Raw genomic sequence first — 18,998 nt, 5'->3', positions numbered from 1 at the left:
ATATACTCTGTTCATCTCCACATACACTGTAATAAATAACTGTATAGATATGCATGTTTCCATACATAGATGTGCATATGTAATGCGTAACAGAAGCTTCACAAGTTAAAATTCTCATCTAGACTCACAGTCATTCTTTAATGACATGCAACAATGTCCTATGTTTGCGTCTCCAGTTTACATTTATACAATAAAATTTTGATCATATTGTTTATCTTATGTTATCAAGAAGAAAAATACATCACGAAGAGTTTAGAGCTGAGCGCTCATCCTTCAAATTTTCAGGCCGGAAAAAGATGATTCAAAGCCTTCATGCATCAAGGCTGAATAGCTAATCAGGAACATATATACTCTATTCATCTCTGCATACACTGCAATAAATAACTATACAGCTATGCACGTTTCGGTAAATAGATGTGCATATGTGGTGTATAACAGAAGCTTCACAAGTTAAAGTTCCCACCCAGATCAACAAGTCTGTTTGCAATTCTTTAATGACAAGCAGAGATGTCCCATATTTGCTACTCCAGTTTATATTTATAGGATAAAAATTTCGCCATATTATTTATTTTATGTACACACCAGAATTATTTTTGTGGCATGCACATCTAAAAGTTACTACTGGAAAGTCATAATTAAGCTTTTGACATAGAGATGAGGAGTCTGCATCAACTTGAGGTGCAAAGTTGACTTGTGCAGCCTCTATAACATGTGGCTCTGCATGTATCAGCATTTATTTGTGCTTATTTTCAACACCCAAAATGTGAAGTATGAAGCTCATCTGTCTTGCAGAGTTCAAATATGATGTTACTCCACCGACTCTCCAAGGTTCAATTTGCTGTAGTTGAGGATTTTGTTTTTGAACCGTTCTAATTGATATCATCAGTTTTGCAGGTTGAGTTTATCCTTGTGTTGGGCTTAGGAATATTTAATTGTCCAGTCACAAGGCTACTGCAGAACTTGGATTTCTCTTAAATTAGTATATTGACCTTTCAATATTAGGGTGGACTCAGATTCACTTTTGCTGTCTAAGTTTCTTTGCGGAAAAACACAGCTACTGCTGCCTTCTTGTTTCCTATCAGCAGCTGATTTATTTGTTTCTGTCAGCTGGTGTTGTATTCAAAATACTTGATATAACCTTTTCTAGTCTACTGCATCACAAAGTAAACATCATTGCCATTGGCCCAACTAATTGCAGCACCATCTAGGGGAACCCAAGTCATTATGTAAAATATTTCACAATTAATCTGTGGCTTGTTTAGTTTTGAAATTTGAGTGCAGCCTTTTTTCAGGCTGTTTGTAGTTCAGATTTTCGTTCAATAGAAAGCATTGCAAGCACTTCAAACTCTAACAGTTCAACTATCAAAACCCAAAATCCAGCCCCAAATGTTGAAAACTGTTGAAATTATTTTTTTATGAGTTTTAACTGTTAATAAGTAATACTGATTAATATCCTGTTAGTTGAGGGAATTGTCACAAATTACAAATTTTTATTGGTACAATCGGGAGACAGTATTTTCTCTCAAAATACTTTGAAATATGGTAGATGATTAGATTAAAATATGGACCCAAACATATTTGGTGATAGAAGAAAAGCAATCATGCCTCTAGAGTGAACAAACTTCTTAGTTCTGTCTTGAGAAATGTAAATGCTTCTGTCTTCATTTATCTCTTGAGAAGCCCAAACAACTTGGCACAAAATACTAGGACATCACTAAACTATTATGAGTCTCAAAGTTTGGCCACTCAACTAGTTTGAATCTTAAATAATCATCTAATCTAAACTGTTAAAAGCATGATCTTCAAGCTGGTCCAACTAAATACCTGTGCATTAGTTGGAAAAGGCATGTGCTTAATAGGTTAGATGCTTCCAAAAAAGTAGTTAGGACGCACCTTGTAGGAATCTTGAATGAGTAATCTTAGGAGATAAATTAGTGAAGGAAATCAGGGTGAATGTAGGAATCTTGAATGAATAATCTTAGGAGATATTTTAGGTAAATTAGTGGAGGAAATCAGGGTGAATAAGCTGTCTCCAAAATTAAGGGTATTAGATGTAGACTTTCCTTGTTTAGTGTACCAGAAAATTGTATATATAGATTAGAATGAATTGTAGGAAAGATACAGAATTAATAAAATCTCTTTGATTCTTTTCCAACATGGTATCAGAGCCCGTCTAGGGTTCTGGGAAAAATACCACCTTTGCTTCTTGTCAATTCCAGCCTTAATTGCTGGTTCCTTTCTTATTCTCTCCAGCCTTCATTGCTGTTCCTTTTACTATACATTTTTTTTTCCTATTCAATCATGGCGGATGCTACATCCTCAACGCGGCAATTGTCTTCAACTGTGGAAGAAGAACAAAGTGCACGGAACACAACAGAGCTTCAAAACATCCAGGCAGCATATAGACTAAATGGAAAAAATTATTTGAAGTGGTCTCAATTGGTTCGAACATTCCTGAAAGGAAAAGGAAAGTTGAGTCATCTATTGGAAATAGCACCGGATAGTGAAACGGCGGGGTTTGAAGCATGGGAACAAGAGGATTCAATGATCATGTCTTGGTTATGGAATTCCATGATTCCTGAAATCAGCGATACATGTATGTTTCTTCCTACAGCAAAGGCAATTTGGGATGCCCTTCATCAGACATATTCCAAGGTTAATGATGCAGCTCTTATCTATGACATCAAGACAAAGACAACTGGAGCAAAACAAGGGACAAAAACAGTGACGGAGTATGCCAATTTTCTGCAAAACCAGTGGCAGGAACTGGATTATTACAGGACACTTGATTTGAACTGTAGCAAATGTGCAGTGTTTATCAAGAAGTTCATAGAAAGGGATCGAGTTTATGATTTTTTGGCTGGCCTAAACTCTGAATTCGATCTTGTACGAATTCAAATTCTGGGCAGGCCAGAATTTCCCTCTTTAACAGAAGCAATATCCCAGGTACGTGGAGAAGAAAGTCGCAGGGGTATTATGTTAGAGCTACCTTCAATAGAAAATTCAGCCCTTTTAAGTTCCAAACCTCAGCGGTTGGTACTGAACAAGGTTGCTGCAGACAAGACCAATCAAACAAGTGGGCAAAAGAATCGGGAGGAGTTGTGGTGCACATACTGCAAGAAACCACGACACACCATAGATCAATGCTGGAAACTACATGGGAAACCACCCACTCGTGAATGGGGACAGAAAGGTGGCCAGCAAAGGCAGGCTCATATGTCGGTTCAAGATCCAACTCAAGTGATTGGAGGGTTTAGTATGGAGGAAATTGAGAAGCTTAAAAGTATGTTAGAGACAGTTGACAAACCAGCAACTAACAATTCTCAATCAAGGAATCCGGGTATGTGTTCATTGACACTTTCAGGTAAGGCTCTAGTCTCTTTTGCGTTTAGTGTTTTAGGCAATGAGCTTAGGAATGTCTGGATTCTTGACTCTGGTGCTACGGACCATATGACTCATATTTCAAATAAATTCAAAACCTATAACCCCTGTCCTAGCAATAGAAAGATTGTTGTTGCAGATGGTACTACAACCACTGTGGCAGGTATCGGAGATGTCCAAGTTACTCCAAATTTGATTCTTAAAAATGTTCTTCATGTTCCTCAATTATCTACAAATTTGGTTTCTGTAAAAAAACTTGCCAAAGATCTAGCTGGCTCTGTTATATTTGATGAATCCTGTTGTGACTTCCAGGACCGGGGCTCGGGGAAGAGGATTGGACTAGCTAAGGAGCATGATGGACTCTATTACTTGGATACATCAAGTCAACCAGAATTTAGTAAATCTGCCCTGTCCACATTGTCTTCACCCTCCAATAAGGATGTCATCTGGTTACATCATAGACGTCTAGGTCATGTGTCTTTTTCTGCACTAAAAATAATGTTTCCCTCCTTGTTCAAGGGATTTGATGTTCAGTCTTTTCATTGTGATATTTGTGAGTATGCCAAACACACTCGTGTACCATTTCCTATCAGTAATAAACGATCGTCTTCTCCTTTCTTTTTAATCCATAGTGATATTTGGGGGCCATCGACTATTCCAAACATCTCAGGGTCTAAGTGGTTTGTCACATTTATCGATGACTGCACAAGAGTCTCTTGGATCTATTTACTCAAAAATAAGTCTGATTTGAGTCATATTTTCCCTGTTTTTCATGCAATGATTCAAAATCAATTTGGCACCAAGATAAAACACTTTCGTTCAGATAATGCTCGTGATTATTTCAATCAAACCTTGAGTCTGTTTTTCCAAAAAGAAGGAATCATACATGAATCATCCTGTATTACAACTCCACAACAAAATGGAGTGGCAGAACGGAAAAACCGACATCTTCTTGAGTGCACTAGAGCCTTACTGTTTGAACAAAGTGTGCCAAAAGCATATTGGGGAGAAGCTGTACTCACATCAACTTATGTCATAAATAGAATTCCTTCCAGGGTCTTGGGGTTTCAAAGTCCACTAGAGAACCTATCCAAATTCTACCCCGATATTCGATCTTCCTTTAATCTCACTCCTCGAGTTTTTGGATGTACTTCCTTTGTTCATGTCCATAGTCATAACCGTGGGAAGTTAGATCCTCGTGCTCTTAAGTGTGTCTTCGTGGGGTACTCATCTACTCAAAAGGGTTACAAATGTTATCATCCACCTACTAGAAAACTCTATGTCTCGGCAGATGTTACATTTGTTGAAAATAAGCCCTTTTTCATCACTCCTTATCTTCAGGGGGAGTTAGATACACTTGAAGATAAGGAGTTAAAATTTCCCTCCTTAGAGTTGTCCACATCTGAGTCATCCAAATCTGAATTCCAAGAGTCAATTCTTCAATCTGATGTAGTAGAAGAAAAAAAGGAAGATCGTAAAATCTATGACTGGTTCCGGTTTGACCAAGTGTATACAAGGAAAGGAGATCCCATCGTGGTTACAAGGCAAGAACAATCCTCTAAACCAAGCTCCAGGAATGAGGTAACAATGAGTGAATCAATTCTGAATTCTACACCACCGACCGACCATTCTTCCAGCTCTGAATCACCTTGTCCTGAGCCTCTTAGCCTTGATCAGGACCTACATCTACCTATTGCTGTAAGGAAAAAACCCCGAGAATGCACCAAAAGACCCCTATACCCATTGTCTCACTTTGTGTCTTTTGAGAAGTTTTCCCCAAGCCATCAAAGCTTCCTTTCCACCTTAAACACAGTCTCTATTCCTAGCTCATTGTCTGAAGCATTATCAAAGAAAGAATGGAGACTTGCTATGGAAGTAGAAATGGATGCATTAGAGAAGAATGGGACCTGGGAATTAGTTGATTTACCAAAGAACAAGAAAGTAGTGGGCTGTAAGTGGGTGTATGCAGTAAAGTTTAAAGCAGATGGGTCCCTAGAACGCTACAAGGCAAGGTTAGTCGCGAAAGGATACACACAGACATATGGAGTAGATTATCGGGAAACGTTTGCTCCGGTAGCAAAGATGAATACAGTAAGAATTCTGCTATCCTTAGCTGTTAATTTGGATTGGGAATTACAGCAGTACGATGTGAAGAATGCTTTTCTTCATGGAGAGTTAGAGGAGGAGATTTATATGAGCATTCCACCGGGATTCAGTGGGGTTGACAAGAACAAGGTTTGTCGGTTAAAAAAGGCATTATATGGGCTGAAACAATCCCCACGTGCTTGGTTTGGACGATTTGCCAAGGTAATGATAGCTAATGGTTACAAGCAAAGTCAAGGAGATCATACCCTGTTCATCAAGCATTCAGCCTTCGGGAGAGTTACTGTTTTGATTGTTTACGTAGATGACATTATAGTGACAGGAAACGATGAAGTAGAGAAGAACACTTTGAAGTGGTGCCTAGCCAAGGAATTTGAAATAAAGGATTTAGGAAAATTAAAGTATTTTCTAGGAATTGAAGTGGCTCGATCAAGGCAGGGAATTTTTATTTCTCAACAGAAGTATGTTATGGACCTGCTCAAGGAAACAGGCATGACAGCGAGCAAACCAGTTGGAACTCCCATTGAGCAGAATCACAAATTAAGTGAGGCTCATGGAGATACAGCAGTGGACAGAGAGATGTACCAAAGACTTGTTGGGAAACTCATTTATCTTGCACATACTAGGCCAGATATAGCTTACTCAGTCAGTGTTATTAGTCAGTTTATGCATGATCCTAGAGCAGTTCATCTACAAGCAGTTTATCGAGTGCTTCATTACTTAAAGGCACATCCAGGGAAAGGAATTTTATTCAAAAAGGGTCCTGAAATTGATTTGGCAGTTTACACAGATGCAGATTTTGCAGGGTCTCCAGTCGACAGGCGATCAACTTCGGGATATTGTACATTTGTTGGAGGAAACTTAATATCATGGAGAAGCAAGAAACAAAGTGTGGTAGCAAGGTCAAGCGCTGAAGCAGAGTTCAGGGCTATGGCAGCAGGGGTATGTGAATTATTGTGGGTTAAAATTATCCTAGAAGACTTGAGGATTCAATGGAGCAAACCGATGAAGCTATACTGTGATAACAAATCTGCTATAAGTATAGCTCACAACCCAGTGCAACATGATCGGACAAAGCACATAGAGATAGACAGGCACTTTATTAAAGAGAAGCTAGAAAGTGGACTGATTTGTACTCCGTATGTTTCGACAGGACTTCAACTTGCAGATGTGATGACAAAGGGACTGTGTAGCAACACGTTTCATGAGAGTGTTGTCAAGCTGGGAATGGAAGATCTATATTCACCAGCTTGAGGGGGAGTGTAGGAATCTTGAATGAGTAATCTTAGGAGATAAATTAGTGAAGGAAATCAGGGTGAATGTAGGAATCTTGAATGAGTAATCTTAGGAGATATTTTAGGTAAATTAGTGGAGGAAATCAGGGTGAATAAGCTGTCTCCAAAATTAAGGGTATTAGATGTAGACTTTCCTTGTTTAGTGCACCAGAAAATTGTATATATAGATTAGAATGAATTGTAGGAAAGATACAGAATTAATAAAATCTCTTTGATTCTTTTCCAACACACCTCATTCCCTCCACAAACAACTTCCTCCAAAATCAACTTCCTTATTTTACCTGTGCACGTCCTTTAGTTTTGTTTTACATCTGCAAATTATGCAGGTGAATGGGGTACGAGTTTCATTGTGGGCATTGGAAGGGAGGCTACCATCCATTGTCCAAAGGGGAAGGCCAAGGGGAAGGGAGATAGATTGGGATGAGGTGGCAGTGAGAGATGCAGATTGGTTCAGAGACATCGATAGGTGTTGGGATGATGAGAGGGAAGGTGGGAGTCAGAAGAGTTGAGAACAGTTTGGGGTAAAAGAGCTAGGGGGTCTGCATGGAGGCCGTGTTGAGAGAAAGGAGATATTTAGGATGAGGTAAATGCTGGGGGACAGGGACGCAGATTGGTCAGAGGCATTGGTAGGTGCTGAAAGTAATGCGAGCAGTGAGGGGGGCGGGAAGAGTTTACAGGCATGTTTTCTTTGGAGGTAGTAAGATCAGCATGGAGATTGGGTTGCTTTGTGTTGGCAGGGTGAAAACAGAAGTGAGGGGTGAGGCTGTTTCTTGTGAAATTGATGGGCATGTCAAGTGGGACAGGGATCGCAGATGTGAGCGTTTGGAAGGGGAAGCGGATGATGGTATTCTGGGTTGAGGTGCTGGGGGTGGCACAGGGATGCAATTGACAATGTTGACACAAAAAGTTTAATTACACTTGTGGATCTCAAGTATCTATATTTCTCTCTAACTAAATGGTTTAACTCGGTGAAAAGACTAAGGATCAATTGATTTATTTGAGATGCTAAAACCATATCATGAGGATAGTTTAATTGCACCCTAGGTTTGACACCCCATAACAGAAAAGGGTTTTTCAATTTATGGGCTTCTTCTTTCCTGACCATCCAAGATAGCATTCTGCATTCTGTGGGAGTTTGAGTGGTGGTAACCTTAGGTCTGGGAAAGAGTGGCCAATCTCTTACACAGGACCTGATAGTTCGCCATAGGAAGGATGCTGTTACTCCTGCAATATCCTCTCATGAGCAGCCCCTTGTGCACCAGTTACTGTTGCTCTCCACACACACACACACACACACAGATGAAAGTAACTTAATGACTAAAAAAACGGAGACAAAAAGAGAGCTACCTCGAATCTCTGCCGAACTGGTGGCTTTCTGGCTTTTTTCATGGATACTTAATCTATGTTCTCGTTGTTGAGAAAATATTTTGGAATAAATTTTGTGGGTGTTTGGACTCACTTTAAGGGTAAACTTAAGTCGTAGTCCCACCTCGAGTCTGCCTGATTGGTTTCTATGTTCTTTTTGCTCAGAAAAGATTTGGTAAAAATTTTGTGGGTGTTTGAAACTTAAGCCCTGGTCCCACCTCGAGTCTGCCTGCTTGGTAGATCTCTGGCTATCTTCTACAAAACTAAATGTAAATCTGTGATCTGCTTTCAGAGGAAAAATTAAAATATGAATTTTCTCTGTTTTTGAAATGATTTAGAAGGTGGCCAAGTGGCGAGCCGCAATCATTTTTTTGCTTCCCATTGGTGATCATCCGCCCATCTTCAGATAGATCCAATCTAGTATCAGTATTCGTTGCAGAAATTAAAGTGATGAAGTATTATTCAAACAAAAAGTCCTACAGGAGGTGCCAGCAGCCGGTGGTGCGTGGCAGCTTGGGTGGCTGACCCACTGACCATGATAAAGGACCTTCTTTGAAAAAGAGATCTATTTTAGGGACTGAGTTGCAATTAATTTTTTAACTCTAGATGTAATTGAGACATTATTATGGAAATTTAACTACATGCCTCCTTTTTTTATAATTGACGAACAGAACCAATTTCTCCAAAAATAAATTTGCCAACAGTTATATCCTAATAACAAAAATCAAATCTTCTCCCTTATTCCTAATTCTCCCAAAAGTTTATGCTTGAACCATTTCTCATCAAGAGGACTAGTTAAGTACCAACCAAGATAAGGTAAAGCCAGCCTAAAGCAGGTTCTATACAACGTCAATAATAATAATAATCTCAACTTATGGGAAAAGTTTTGCATCACCAACCTGTATCCAACAGGTACACCATTCACCCAAGCAAAGAAGGCAGAATCAACAGCTTCAAAATGAAGAAATATCCTCCGACCTGTCCAACATTTTAGACATTGCTTCATAACAATGAAAACGAATGAACATATGCTTAGTTATATGTCATGTAATGATAAGAATCACAAAAGAATTTGAAAACTCAAAATAGTATTAATCAAGGCCAGAAAGTTCAAGGGCTAGAGACACATAATAGCCCAGTGGGATTACACTTACTTGTATGTTACAGCCTTATGGGAGAAAATACAAGTTCCCACAATGTGCACAGAAGTATGCAGGTTCCATATTTAGATATTTCTTTTTGGGTGGGGGGTGGGGGGGGGGGAATCAGGAAAGAGAATGGTAAAGAGGATCATTAGATTGGTAGAATAATATTCAAGACATGCAAACATTAACGTCATTGTGAAGTGGGGAGTCTCTTTCAAATTAAGAAACAGCAGTAAGAAAGAATTACCAATAAAGGAAGAAAAGAATGCCTTCTAAGTTCCTACCTTCTCTTTCTCCTTGTCTATCTCTGTCTCTCTCAAGTTTCAAAAGGCCATATTTTCAAATAAATGCTCAATATAATGTTGAACAATGAGTTAGTTCAATATCAAATGTTAAACTGTTCTCAAAATTTTGCTAGCTTGTTCATCTTGAGTAGATTTCAAGGATTCTATAACTTGATTGCTCTAATATCTCCATGATCCATTGGATTACTAGTCAGTGCATATGGTCAGAACAATAGATCTTCATAATTTGTATATAACCAATCTCCACATAAGTTTAGATAAAGCCAAATATGTGCTTCATGCAAAGTGTCTATCATTCAAGCTGTGAAGCTAATTGCCTGTACTATGTCAGCATTACTATGTAATGTATAACTAGCTATATGCAGTCATATGAAAGGGTTTCTACCATTGTCTAAAACCACCTAATATGAACCATGATACCTTATACTTTGGAGTTTAGCTATAAAGCTGGTTAGCAAAAGCAAATTATCAAACAAACAAAAGGAGAGAAGGAAAAAATGAATCTTCCAGCCACAAAAACTGCATTTTCTGCATTGTTAAGCATAGTAGTTTTCGGTCAATCAGTCATTGATCCTTTCAGATTAGATACACAAAAAATGGCCCTTGTGCAAGCAACGGTCTCCAGATCTAGCTGATAACAGAAGCTTCTTGAACAATGTTTTCCTTTTCAATTTTCGAGTGAAATTGCTATCAGGAGATCAAAAACCATCTATTCATGTCTTAGTTACAATTACGATCTTCCTTTGCAAAAGAGCATGGCATCAGAATTCATTTTCCAGGTTCATTCTAATCGTTTCTGTTCATTGATCCTTATCATGCAAGAACAAAGGCATAATATACTATGATACAATAAGTTGAGTAAAAAGTATGTCATGATGATCCTAACAAGGCATTCAGTACAGCCACCAATCTAGGCCATGCCACATCAGCAAAGTGGGAGAAAATCTCTCATTTATTTCTTCCAAGGCCCATTTCCTTGCACTACTCCAACACTCTGACGTCCCTTTATTTTCCTCAGTATTATCCACTCCTCTGTTTCCTTTTTTTCCCCTTCAAATCTGTTAATTTTGTTCTTTTCTTTTAACATTCTTAAAACGACAAAAAAATCTAAGATTTTCTTCTTTTTTTTCCCTTTTACTTTAGATGGATTTCTATTGTTCGATATTACAAAGTTACTGATTTATCAGTTAATATTAATTAAATATTTACTTGTTTTGTGCATAGCAAGAATATTTGCAATTACTTAAATAATTGACAAACTAGTAATTTAGTTATTCACATACAATGCAAGAACAGATCTCAGAAATAAAGGGATGTTAAGTGTTAAGAGTAGTGGAAGGAAGTGGGCCTTGGAATAAATGAGAGAAATTTTCTCCCACTTTGCTGATTTGGCCTGGCTAGATTGGTGGCTATACTCAAAGCCATGTTAGGATCACCCTGGTATACTTTTTAGTCTAACCAACTGCCAAGCATTTTCTGTAAGTTGTCATGTGCTTGTAATGAGATTCAAAAGAGAGCTTTGACATCAACTATAAACAGAATTTAAATAGACTAAGAGCTCCATATGAGATTTGAATAACAAAAACTGTATGAAATTATAAAAGTCAATACAATCAACTTCCATGAATTAAAACACAGACTTTTCATGTTGCTTCTGTTAATAATTGTTCCTCTATTTTCAAAAATTATACCAAATGTGAGAATCAGAAATAGAGAAGCCTAAGCATGACAGTCATTTTGCCAATCCATCGGGTACACAACTCTTTAAGCACATTACCAATGTCAACACCCAAGGTAGTAGGCCTTATATTGAGGTACCAAAGGAAGTATATAGGTTGCCAGTATCCAATGAATGTCTAGCGCTTGGCTAACCAAATATCAGAATCAATAACAAATACTTCTATCTTTAGTTCAGTCCAGGTAGTAACTCTCTGATGATGGGGGAAATTAAACAATCTCTCATCATAAGTCAAAACTGGCTAACCAAAAAAATGAAACGAACTAAATATAATTTCTATCTTGGATACATTTCTAGACACTAATTCATTAAGGGAAAAATGTAAACTAAAATACCTTCAAGTTAACTCGAGAAACTGAAGGTTCCACATGTTTTTTCTATACAAAACAATTGATTTGATGCATTCTTGGTAGACAGTTGTAAAAACTACCAGGGCGAAACCTTCTAAACGAGACAATATTCTAGGTCGGATGATTTTAAGCAACTAAAGCAGCATTATTAATTCTAATATTTGTATCACCTAAAACATCATTAATTGAACAAAAAAGCAGGGCATCAATCTCTTCAAATGCTCAGTGATTTAGCCGCGATCCTAATGTGGTGCACTCAAGAAAGTCAAATGACATTATATTTAGTTTAACTATACACACGTTTCAAATTACACATACTGAGAATGAAATAACTCATTTAATAAATATTCGAAGTATATTATTCATTAGACATGGAAAACAATGAGCAACATGGAGGCAGAGATAGCTATAGCAACCTTAACTTTTCAAGTCTTTGGTGCAAACTCACCTTCCCATTCTCTAGGAAGCAAGAAGTAAGTTCTGTAGCAGCCACACGGATTCTCCTCAGGTACTTTAGGTGGATTAAGTGGAAATGGATACATAACATTTGTATAAATAGGCCTATCAAAACCATGCATCTGCCAATTGGAAGGAACTGTTTCAATCAGGAAACAAAGACACATCAGAAATATTAGATGAATACTTTGATGGAGCAAGACAGTGACATGCATTCCAAAATACAATAGGTCCAAAATTTAAATATAAAGAAAATAATTTGAAAAGTCTAGGAAACAGATCAGTAAATCTCAAAACCCTGTTATGGATTTGTATGTCTCCAGAGGCTGCATATTCCAGTAACTAAGAATAACCAGATCAGAATTTGATCAAACAGAAAGTGAATCCACTACATCAATTCTAGTGATATCAATCAGCCCAAAAATGTTTCACAACGGCACTATCCTAGAAGAAGCTTTTATAGACTTTTGTGTCTCTATATGCATCTAATAAGGCCATATGACATGCATAGAGGTGGCAAGTTTAAATGGACTTGGATAACCACTTCATCAAGTTTTTATAGACTTATATGACTCCATTTGTCCATCCAAAGAAACCAAATTTAAATGGATTTGGATGACCAAAAAAGGATAATGACTTTAAATGGGTAACCATTTAAACTGAATTAAGTTGATGGATTTACATGGATAATCCATTTGATCCATATAATCCAATTATGAAAATAGAATGCAATGGGAACAGAAACAAAAACTCATTTGAACCCTACCTCCTCCTCCTACAATTCGAATGCACAGAACCTAGGACTCACACCTTTCCAGTATTAAGAGATGTTCTTATGGGTCCACAAAACTAGCTTTCGAAGACAGTACATCATCGTTGAACACTTCTTGAACTCACAGGAAAGAACTGGAACTCGAAACAAATAGTCTTCATAATTGGCCCCTCCAAGCTATTTAAATTTGAAAAGAATCTTTTTTTTTTTTGGTTATTGTCTTGTACTTTCTTTGATATATTTCCTTTTTCTAGTGAATCCACTACCCTAGGTTGCTTAATGATCACATGTTCTGTCTTCTACTAAATCTATGCCAAGTACTAAACTCATCAATGTCAAATGTTTCAACTCAAGTTGCTTCTCTTTTTCTCATCTTTTTCTTTTTCACTCAATTTTTTTAGTAAAATAGTTTGCTTAAATTTCTATCCAGACTGTAGAATGAAATTTTTATTGCCAAATCTTTTACACATCATGGAGAAGGGAAAAATCACTCTTTTTTTTGATTGGTTGTGGCTTAAGAAAAACTTTAAGCATCATGAATCAGAACTTTGCAGGAATAAACCTTAAATTGTGAAACATCATCCAGGAACCAGAAAAACCCGCAAAAAGAACAAAGTATAGACAACAAGAATTTTTATGCACTGAAATTCAAAAGAATACACCAAACAATACCAGCTACTCTACTAACTGGTTAAATGGATGGATTATGGTTTTGCATTATGCACTAAGATCCAATCCATTTATATCCATTTATTAAATGATTGTAATTGGATTGCATTAACTTTATCCCCTATCCATTAAAGAAGAACCATTTTATCAACCATTCTTCCATTTTGCCACTTACAAACATGTGTATAACACAAAATAGTTATTACAAGTTAGTGACAGGCAATTTGCTTTGAGGTTTGCACACTTTTATCATGAATGGACTACATCCACGGACAAAGAGATTAAAAAACAAAAAAATTCACCAACATGCACAAGAGTACAAGCTGAACTACAGTCTAACTCTTGTCCAGTTCCCAGAAACAATACAAATAACTGAAAGGGGCTTTCCTCAAATATTAACCAAGTCTTAATGTTCTCTTCCAAACAAGAGAAATGACATCTCTTCAACTTTTGAGAGGAGTCCAGAATAACTCCTCTCTATGCCAGGAATCCATAGAAAAATTCCAGAACAACCCCCAACACATAAAACTTATAATCTTGAATAGGAGTAAAAGAAGGTGTAAATGCATCTTTGAAACAAGTTAATCATTTGATTTGGACCAGCTGATCTACCTTTTACTTGCAACTGATATACACAAGGGGCCTTGAACCAACAGAGTACAAAATTTAAAAACTTCCAATTTTGCAGGTGACAGCTGCAGCTGACCAATTAACAATTGAATGACCACCTAGCTGATCCTTGCAAAGGTCAAAGCAAATGCTTAGCTTATGTAGCCAACTATAGCCTTTTAATCCGACTCAAGAGATCAACCCTCTACAAAGATAACTACTGCAAACAGAATTTACCCTATCCTGTGAGGACTGTAACATATCCCATCACCACCTTCACACGACAAAACAATCTCTTTTCTGGAACCCAGTATAACTAAGATATTAGATATCTCAGATACCAATAATTTTACAGATTTTTAGTGGCTAAGGGAGAAAAACAATACAGCTTTCTAATTACCAACAGCAGATAAAACTTTCTAGTCTAACTTCCACAGTAATGCTGTTGAAAACCTATGTCCTCAATTATCCTGAAGAGATAACTTGGGCAACACCAAGCAAGTAACCAATTAAAAAGTCAAACAATCTGGGACTTAATTGAGTTTACATGTCCGTTACTTTAAATCCAGTCACATGCAATAAGTATATTACTCTGGATTGCCAGGAATCTCAATTATGAGGATTTAACCATCTAGACAACATGTGACTACGGGCAAAATCTCAGAGAATGGTTTCATTCTAAGAAAATTACTCCTGTCTTGCTCAAACCAAAAACTGAGCTGAGGTCATACGGAAAGCTGCTAGTAGAAAATAAAAATAACCAATCATGCATGTTCTAGTGGAAGAAGCCATCGCTTTCAAGTTGGGGTCAATGTGCTCAATTCACTACAACTGGGTTGGCTACAACTACAAGTCCACCACAGATAAACATCAATAAGTGAACAGAAGCAAGGAATAGTTAGTCTGCATAAGTAAGCAGTGATAGATGTTAAAGAGAGTAATTTGCCGGAAAAAAGTTCAAGTGAAGACCATACTACCTGGTATAGTACTCCATGTAGAGTCTTCAAAGGTGCTATCATGAAAGTTCACAGGACTTGTCTCAGGACTCTGAGCAAGTAGAAATTTCCAATAGCCCGACAAAGACTTGACAAAAGGCAAGCCCTTCACCCAAAAAGCAGCGCACTCCAGGGCCTCAGTTACCGCCCTATCATCCCAAACTGCTGATTTTGATACCAAAAAATCTACTTTGTTGCGCTCATACCAGTATCTAAGAGATCCTAAACAAATTGGCATACAATTTTTACAATCACCTTCTTTTGGGAGTAAAAACAAAAAAAATAATAATAATAACAAAGCACAACGAAATCAAATCTGCCAGATAAAAGTAACAGCTGAATATTTCTAGAAATGCTGCACTTACAGCCTCTACAATCACCTCTACAAATGCTGCACTTACAGCCTCTATAAAAATGCTGTACTTACTTAACGAGAGAGCAGAATTTTAAGCTATTAATTATAAAGGGCATTTTTATTGATCGATCTACGAAAATATACACATTTGCACGTACAGTACTAGTACATTTTACAAAATTAAGTACAAAGACCCGTTCCAATAAATAGTTGCAAAGTTTGCCCTCTACAATCACGCCCTTCTGAATAATTACCCCAAGTAGTACAAAAATCCATTACTTGCAGGAATTCAGTATAATCATTTACAGCTAGGATTCACACTGCTGCTAGTGATTGAGTATAATAGACAATAATTAACACTCACCTTCAACTGATTCATGGCAGTGAAATGGAACATGAGCAGCTCTCTTTCTCCACTTGAAAAATGAGGGATCCTCCCACACCTTACAATTGTTATTCGGAGTACAAACAATTTGACTAAGCATGGAAGCCATCTCCAAATTAACGCTCAAAACTGCAGGGAACAAGCAACTAAAAAAGGGTTCTTATTAGTATCCAAGATATCATGAATCCGTGAAAATATATTTTACGTATGAATCAAATTAAAATCAAAACAGTGATCAGTGGTATGTAGAAGAAAATGTTGTGAACACCTCTATACTTGGTGGGAGCAACTCTTTTCAATCTGAAATTGCAGGGAACAAACAATCCGGTGTCATATTATACTACCGAGTGGGAATCAGTCACAGAGTTTAGTTTTGGACTCTTGATTGGTGATTCTACTCTTTTTTTTTTTTTTTGAAAAAGTGATGCTACTTATTCACTTGCAAGGAAAGAAGATAATGAAAAGGCGTATGCCACAGGAGGAATATGCTAAGAGCCCTCGAAGATTAAGGCAAGATAAAGTGGGATAAAGTGGGATAAAGCGGGCTAGGCGTATGTAGACACATACACAGGTATATACGTACATATATACATCTATACAAATGTACATAAATAAATATAAAAAATTAATTTTTTCTACACTGACACTATATACACATATTAAAAATTAACGATGTAAAATTTAAATTTGAAATTCAACTTTTGCACACGTGTCATAAATTAAACGGTGATAGTGTATACATTATTAATGTATATAAGATTTACTCATATATAAAAGAAAAATTATTTATGAAATTACTGATCCTTTAGGCTCAGAAATTCATAAAAAGTTAAAAAAATAACAAATAATACAATCTCAATTAGATAACATAGCAACTAGAATTCAATTTATAGTTAGTCAATTAATTGAAAAATGTACAAATATACAAATAACTGGACAATTTAAAGGTGAATATAGTTTTTGTAGACAAATTTATACTCCCCAACATTATGATGAATCAAAAAGGAGAACAAAAAAAGCAAAAAGATAAAAAAACAAAAAATAAAGAAAAAATATTTCCTTAGAAGATCATTAGCTCGAAAACCATATTTAAATAAAGAAAAGCATATCAGAAGATTCAATTCTAAGGGATAATATAGTAATGGATTATCTTGTTTTACTTGTGGAAGTACAGCTCGTGATTGTAATCGTAGAAAAAATATGCATAATAAGAATGCAATTCTAATAGAATGTGTAAATGAAGATGTTTTAGAAGTAGATGAATACATAGATGAATACATAGATGACACTGAATCTAGTTATATTATAGTTTTTATAGGTGATAAGGAATTTCTAGAGAAAGAAGATAAAAATAGTGATGATGAGTTTACTAAAGATAGTTTAGAATCTGGTAGAAAAAATAAAGAGAATATATTATAGTAAGCTTGAACAATTAGAAGAATTCAATGAAATATTAGAAAATCTTGTAGAAACAACTTGTGAACACCAATTGATAAATAGAAGTGGATCTGATGATTATCCTTGTAAATTTTGTAACAAATACCCAGTCTTAGCATTAAGATATAAATGTAAAATAAGCTCTATAGAAACTTGTAAGATATGTTTACAAAATCAAAATATAAATATACCACAAATAATAAATAGAATAGATAAACACCATGAAAATAAATTATATTTAGAAAAAAGAATATAAAATTAGAAAATAGATTAGATAACTTAGAAGAACAACTAAACCAAATAGATAAAGGCAAGAAATATTTTTATTTTGTTGTCCTATGTATTCGATTTCTGGTCCAACATTTATATTATCATTATAGAATTCATGTATTTTCTAATAAAATGATTCAAATTGAAAATTATCCCCCCTTGGTCGCTATTGCTAACAAGTGTCCCCAGTTTGATCGGCGAGGATCGCGACACGTAACACGAGAAAAATTGCATAAATGTAGCTGAAAGCGGAGACTTTCAGCCTTCCTTTTGCAACACACCTGTTTTCTAGAAGATTGATCGATACGCTTCGTTTTGAAGGGTTATAAACTAATTCGTAAGAGTACGGGTATGGCATCAGAAGAAATGGCAATTATTATGGACATGGCAGGATTCTTCAGAGTTGTGAAGGACTGTGGCATGAAGCACGTCATGTTCCTGGGGATGTATTTCGCTCTTCGCATAGGGAGCATTCGATTCATCGCAGAATTGAACCGGCTGTTTAAGGCAGTTGAGGAGATGAAGGGGACCCTGATAGAGTCAGGGATGATGCGGAGGACTCATGCTCTTCTAGGAGCAGTTGGACCTGGTGCTGACATGTGGCCTTGCTTCGGTGGAAGAAGTGGACCCCACACACATATGAAATACATAGTGCAATAGCGTAGTTATTACGCATTTGTATGTAGGTAAGGATTTAATGTAGCAGTGCCACGTGTAATTAATACGCAACATCAAAATAAAAATTGCATAAATGTAGCTGAAAGCGGAGACTTTCAGCCTTCCTTTTGCAACACACCTGTTTTCTAGAAGATTGATCGATACGCTTCGTTTTGAAGGGTTATAAACTAATTCGTAAGAGTACGGGTATGGCATCAGAAGAAATGGCAATTATTATGGACATGGCAGGATTCTTCAGAGTTGTGAAGGACTGTGGCATGAAGCACGTCATGTTCCTGGGGATGTATTTCGCTCTTCGCATAGGGAGCATTCGATTCATCGCAGAATTGAACCGGCTGTTTAAGGCAGTTGAGGAGATGAAGGGGACCCTGATAGAGTCAGGGATGATGCGGAGGACTCATGCTCTTCTAGGAGCAGTTGAACCTGGTGCTGACATGTGGCCTTGCTTCGGTGAAAGAAGTAGACCCCACACACATATGAAATACGTAGTGCAATAGCGTAGTTATTACGCATTTGTATGTAGGTAAGGATTTAATGTAGCAGTGTCACATGTAATTAATACGCAACATCGAAATAAAAATACGTCAATCCATTTCATCTTGAAATAAAAAGCGTACAGATTCGAAATCTGCTTCCGTGCAGTTAATCAAAACATGTGGCAAGGAATTACACTTCAATTCTAGATTAATT

At 36.8% G+C, this 18,998-nt stretch overlaps 1 protein-coding gene across 1 annotated transcript in view; it reads right to left on the bottom strand.

The window, feature by feature from the left end:
• LOC113760377 (beta-galactosidase) overlaps positions 1–16,385 on the bottom strand; it is a 36,880-nt gene extending 20,495 nt beyond the window's left edge. Inside the window, exons 1-5 of the mRNA XM_027302930.1 lie at positions 16,192–16,385; positions 15,903–16,069; positions 15,166–15,405; positions 12,131–12,277; positions 9,044–9,122 (exon numbers count right to left, since the gene is read on the bottom strand). Of these exons, the coding sequence (XP_027158731.1) occupies positions 9,044–9,122; positions 12,131–12,277; positions 15,166–15,405; positions 15,903–16,032 (596 nt within the window). The 5' untranslated portion in view covers positions 16,033–16,069; positions 16,192–16,385. The remainder of the gene's footprint in view (positions 1–9,043; positions 9,123–12,130; positions 12,278–15,165; positions 15,406–15,902; positions 16,070–16,191) is intronic.
• Positions 16,386–18,998: the final 2,613 nt, after the last annotated feature.

The sequence above is a fragment of the Coffea eugenioides genome, chromosome 2 (genome assembly GCF_003713205.1).
Source record: "Coffea eugenioides isolate CCC68of chromosome 2, Ceug_1.0, whole genome shotgun sequence".
NCBI classification, from domain to species: Eukaryota; Viridiplantae; Streptophyta; class Magnoliopsida; order Gentianales; family Rubiaceae; genus Coffea; species Coffea eugenioides.
The sequence above is the reverse complement of the archived record's forward strand: the minus strand, read 5'-3'. Positions and strand labels throughout refer to the sequence as shown.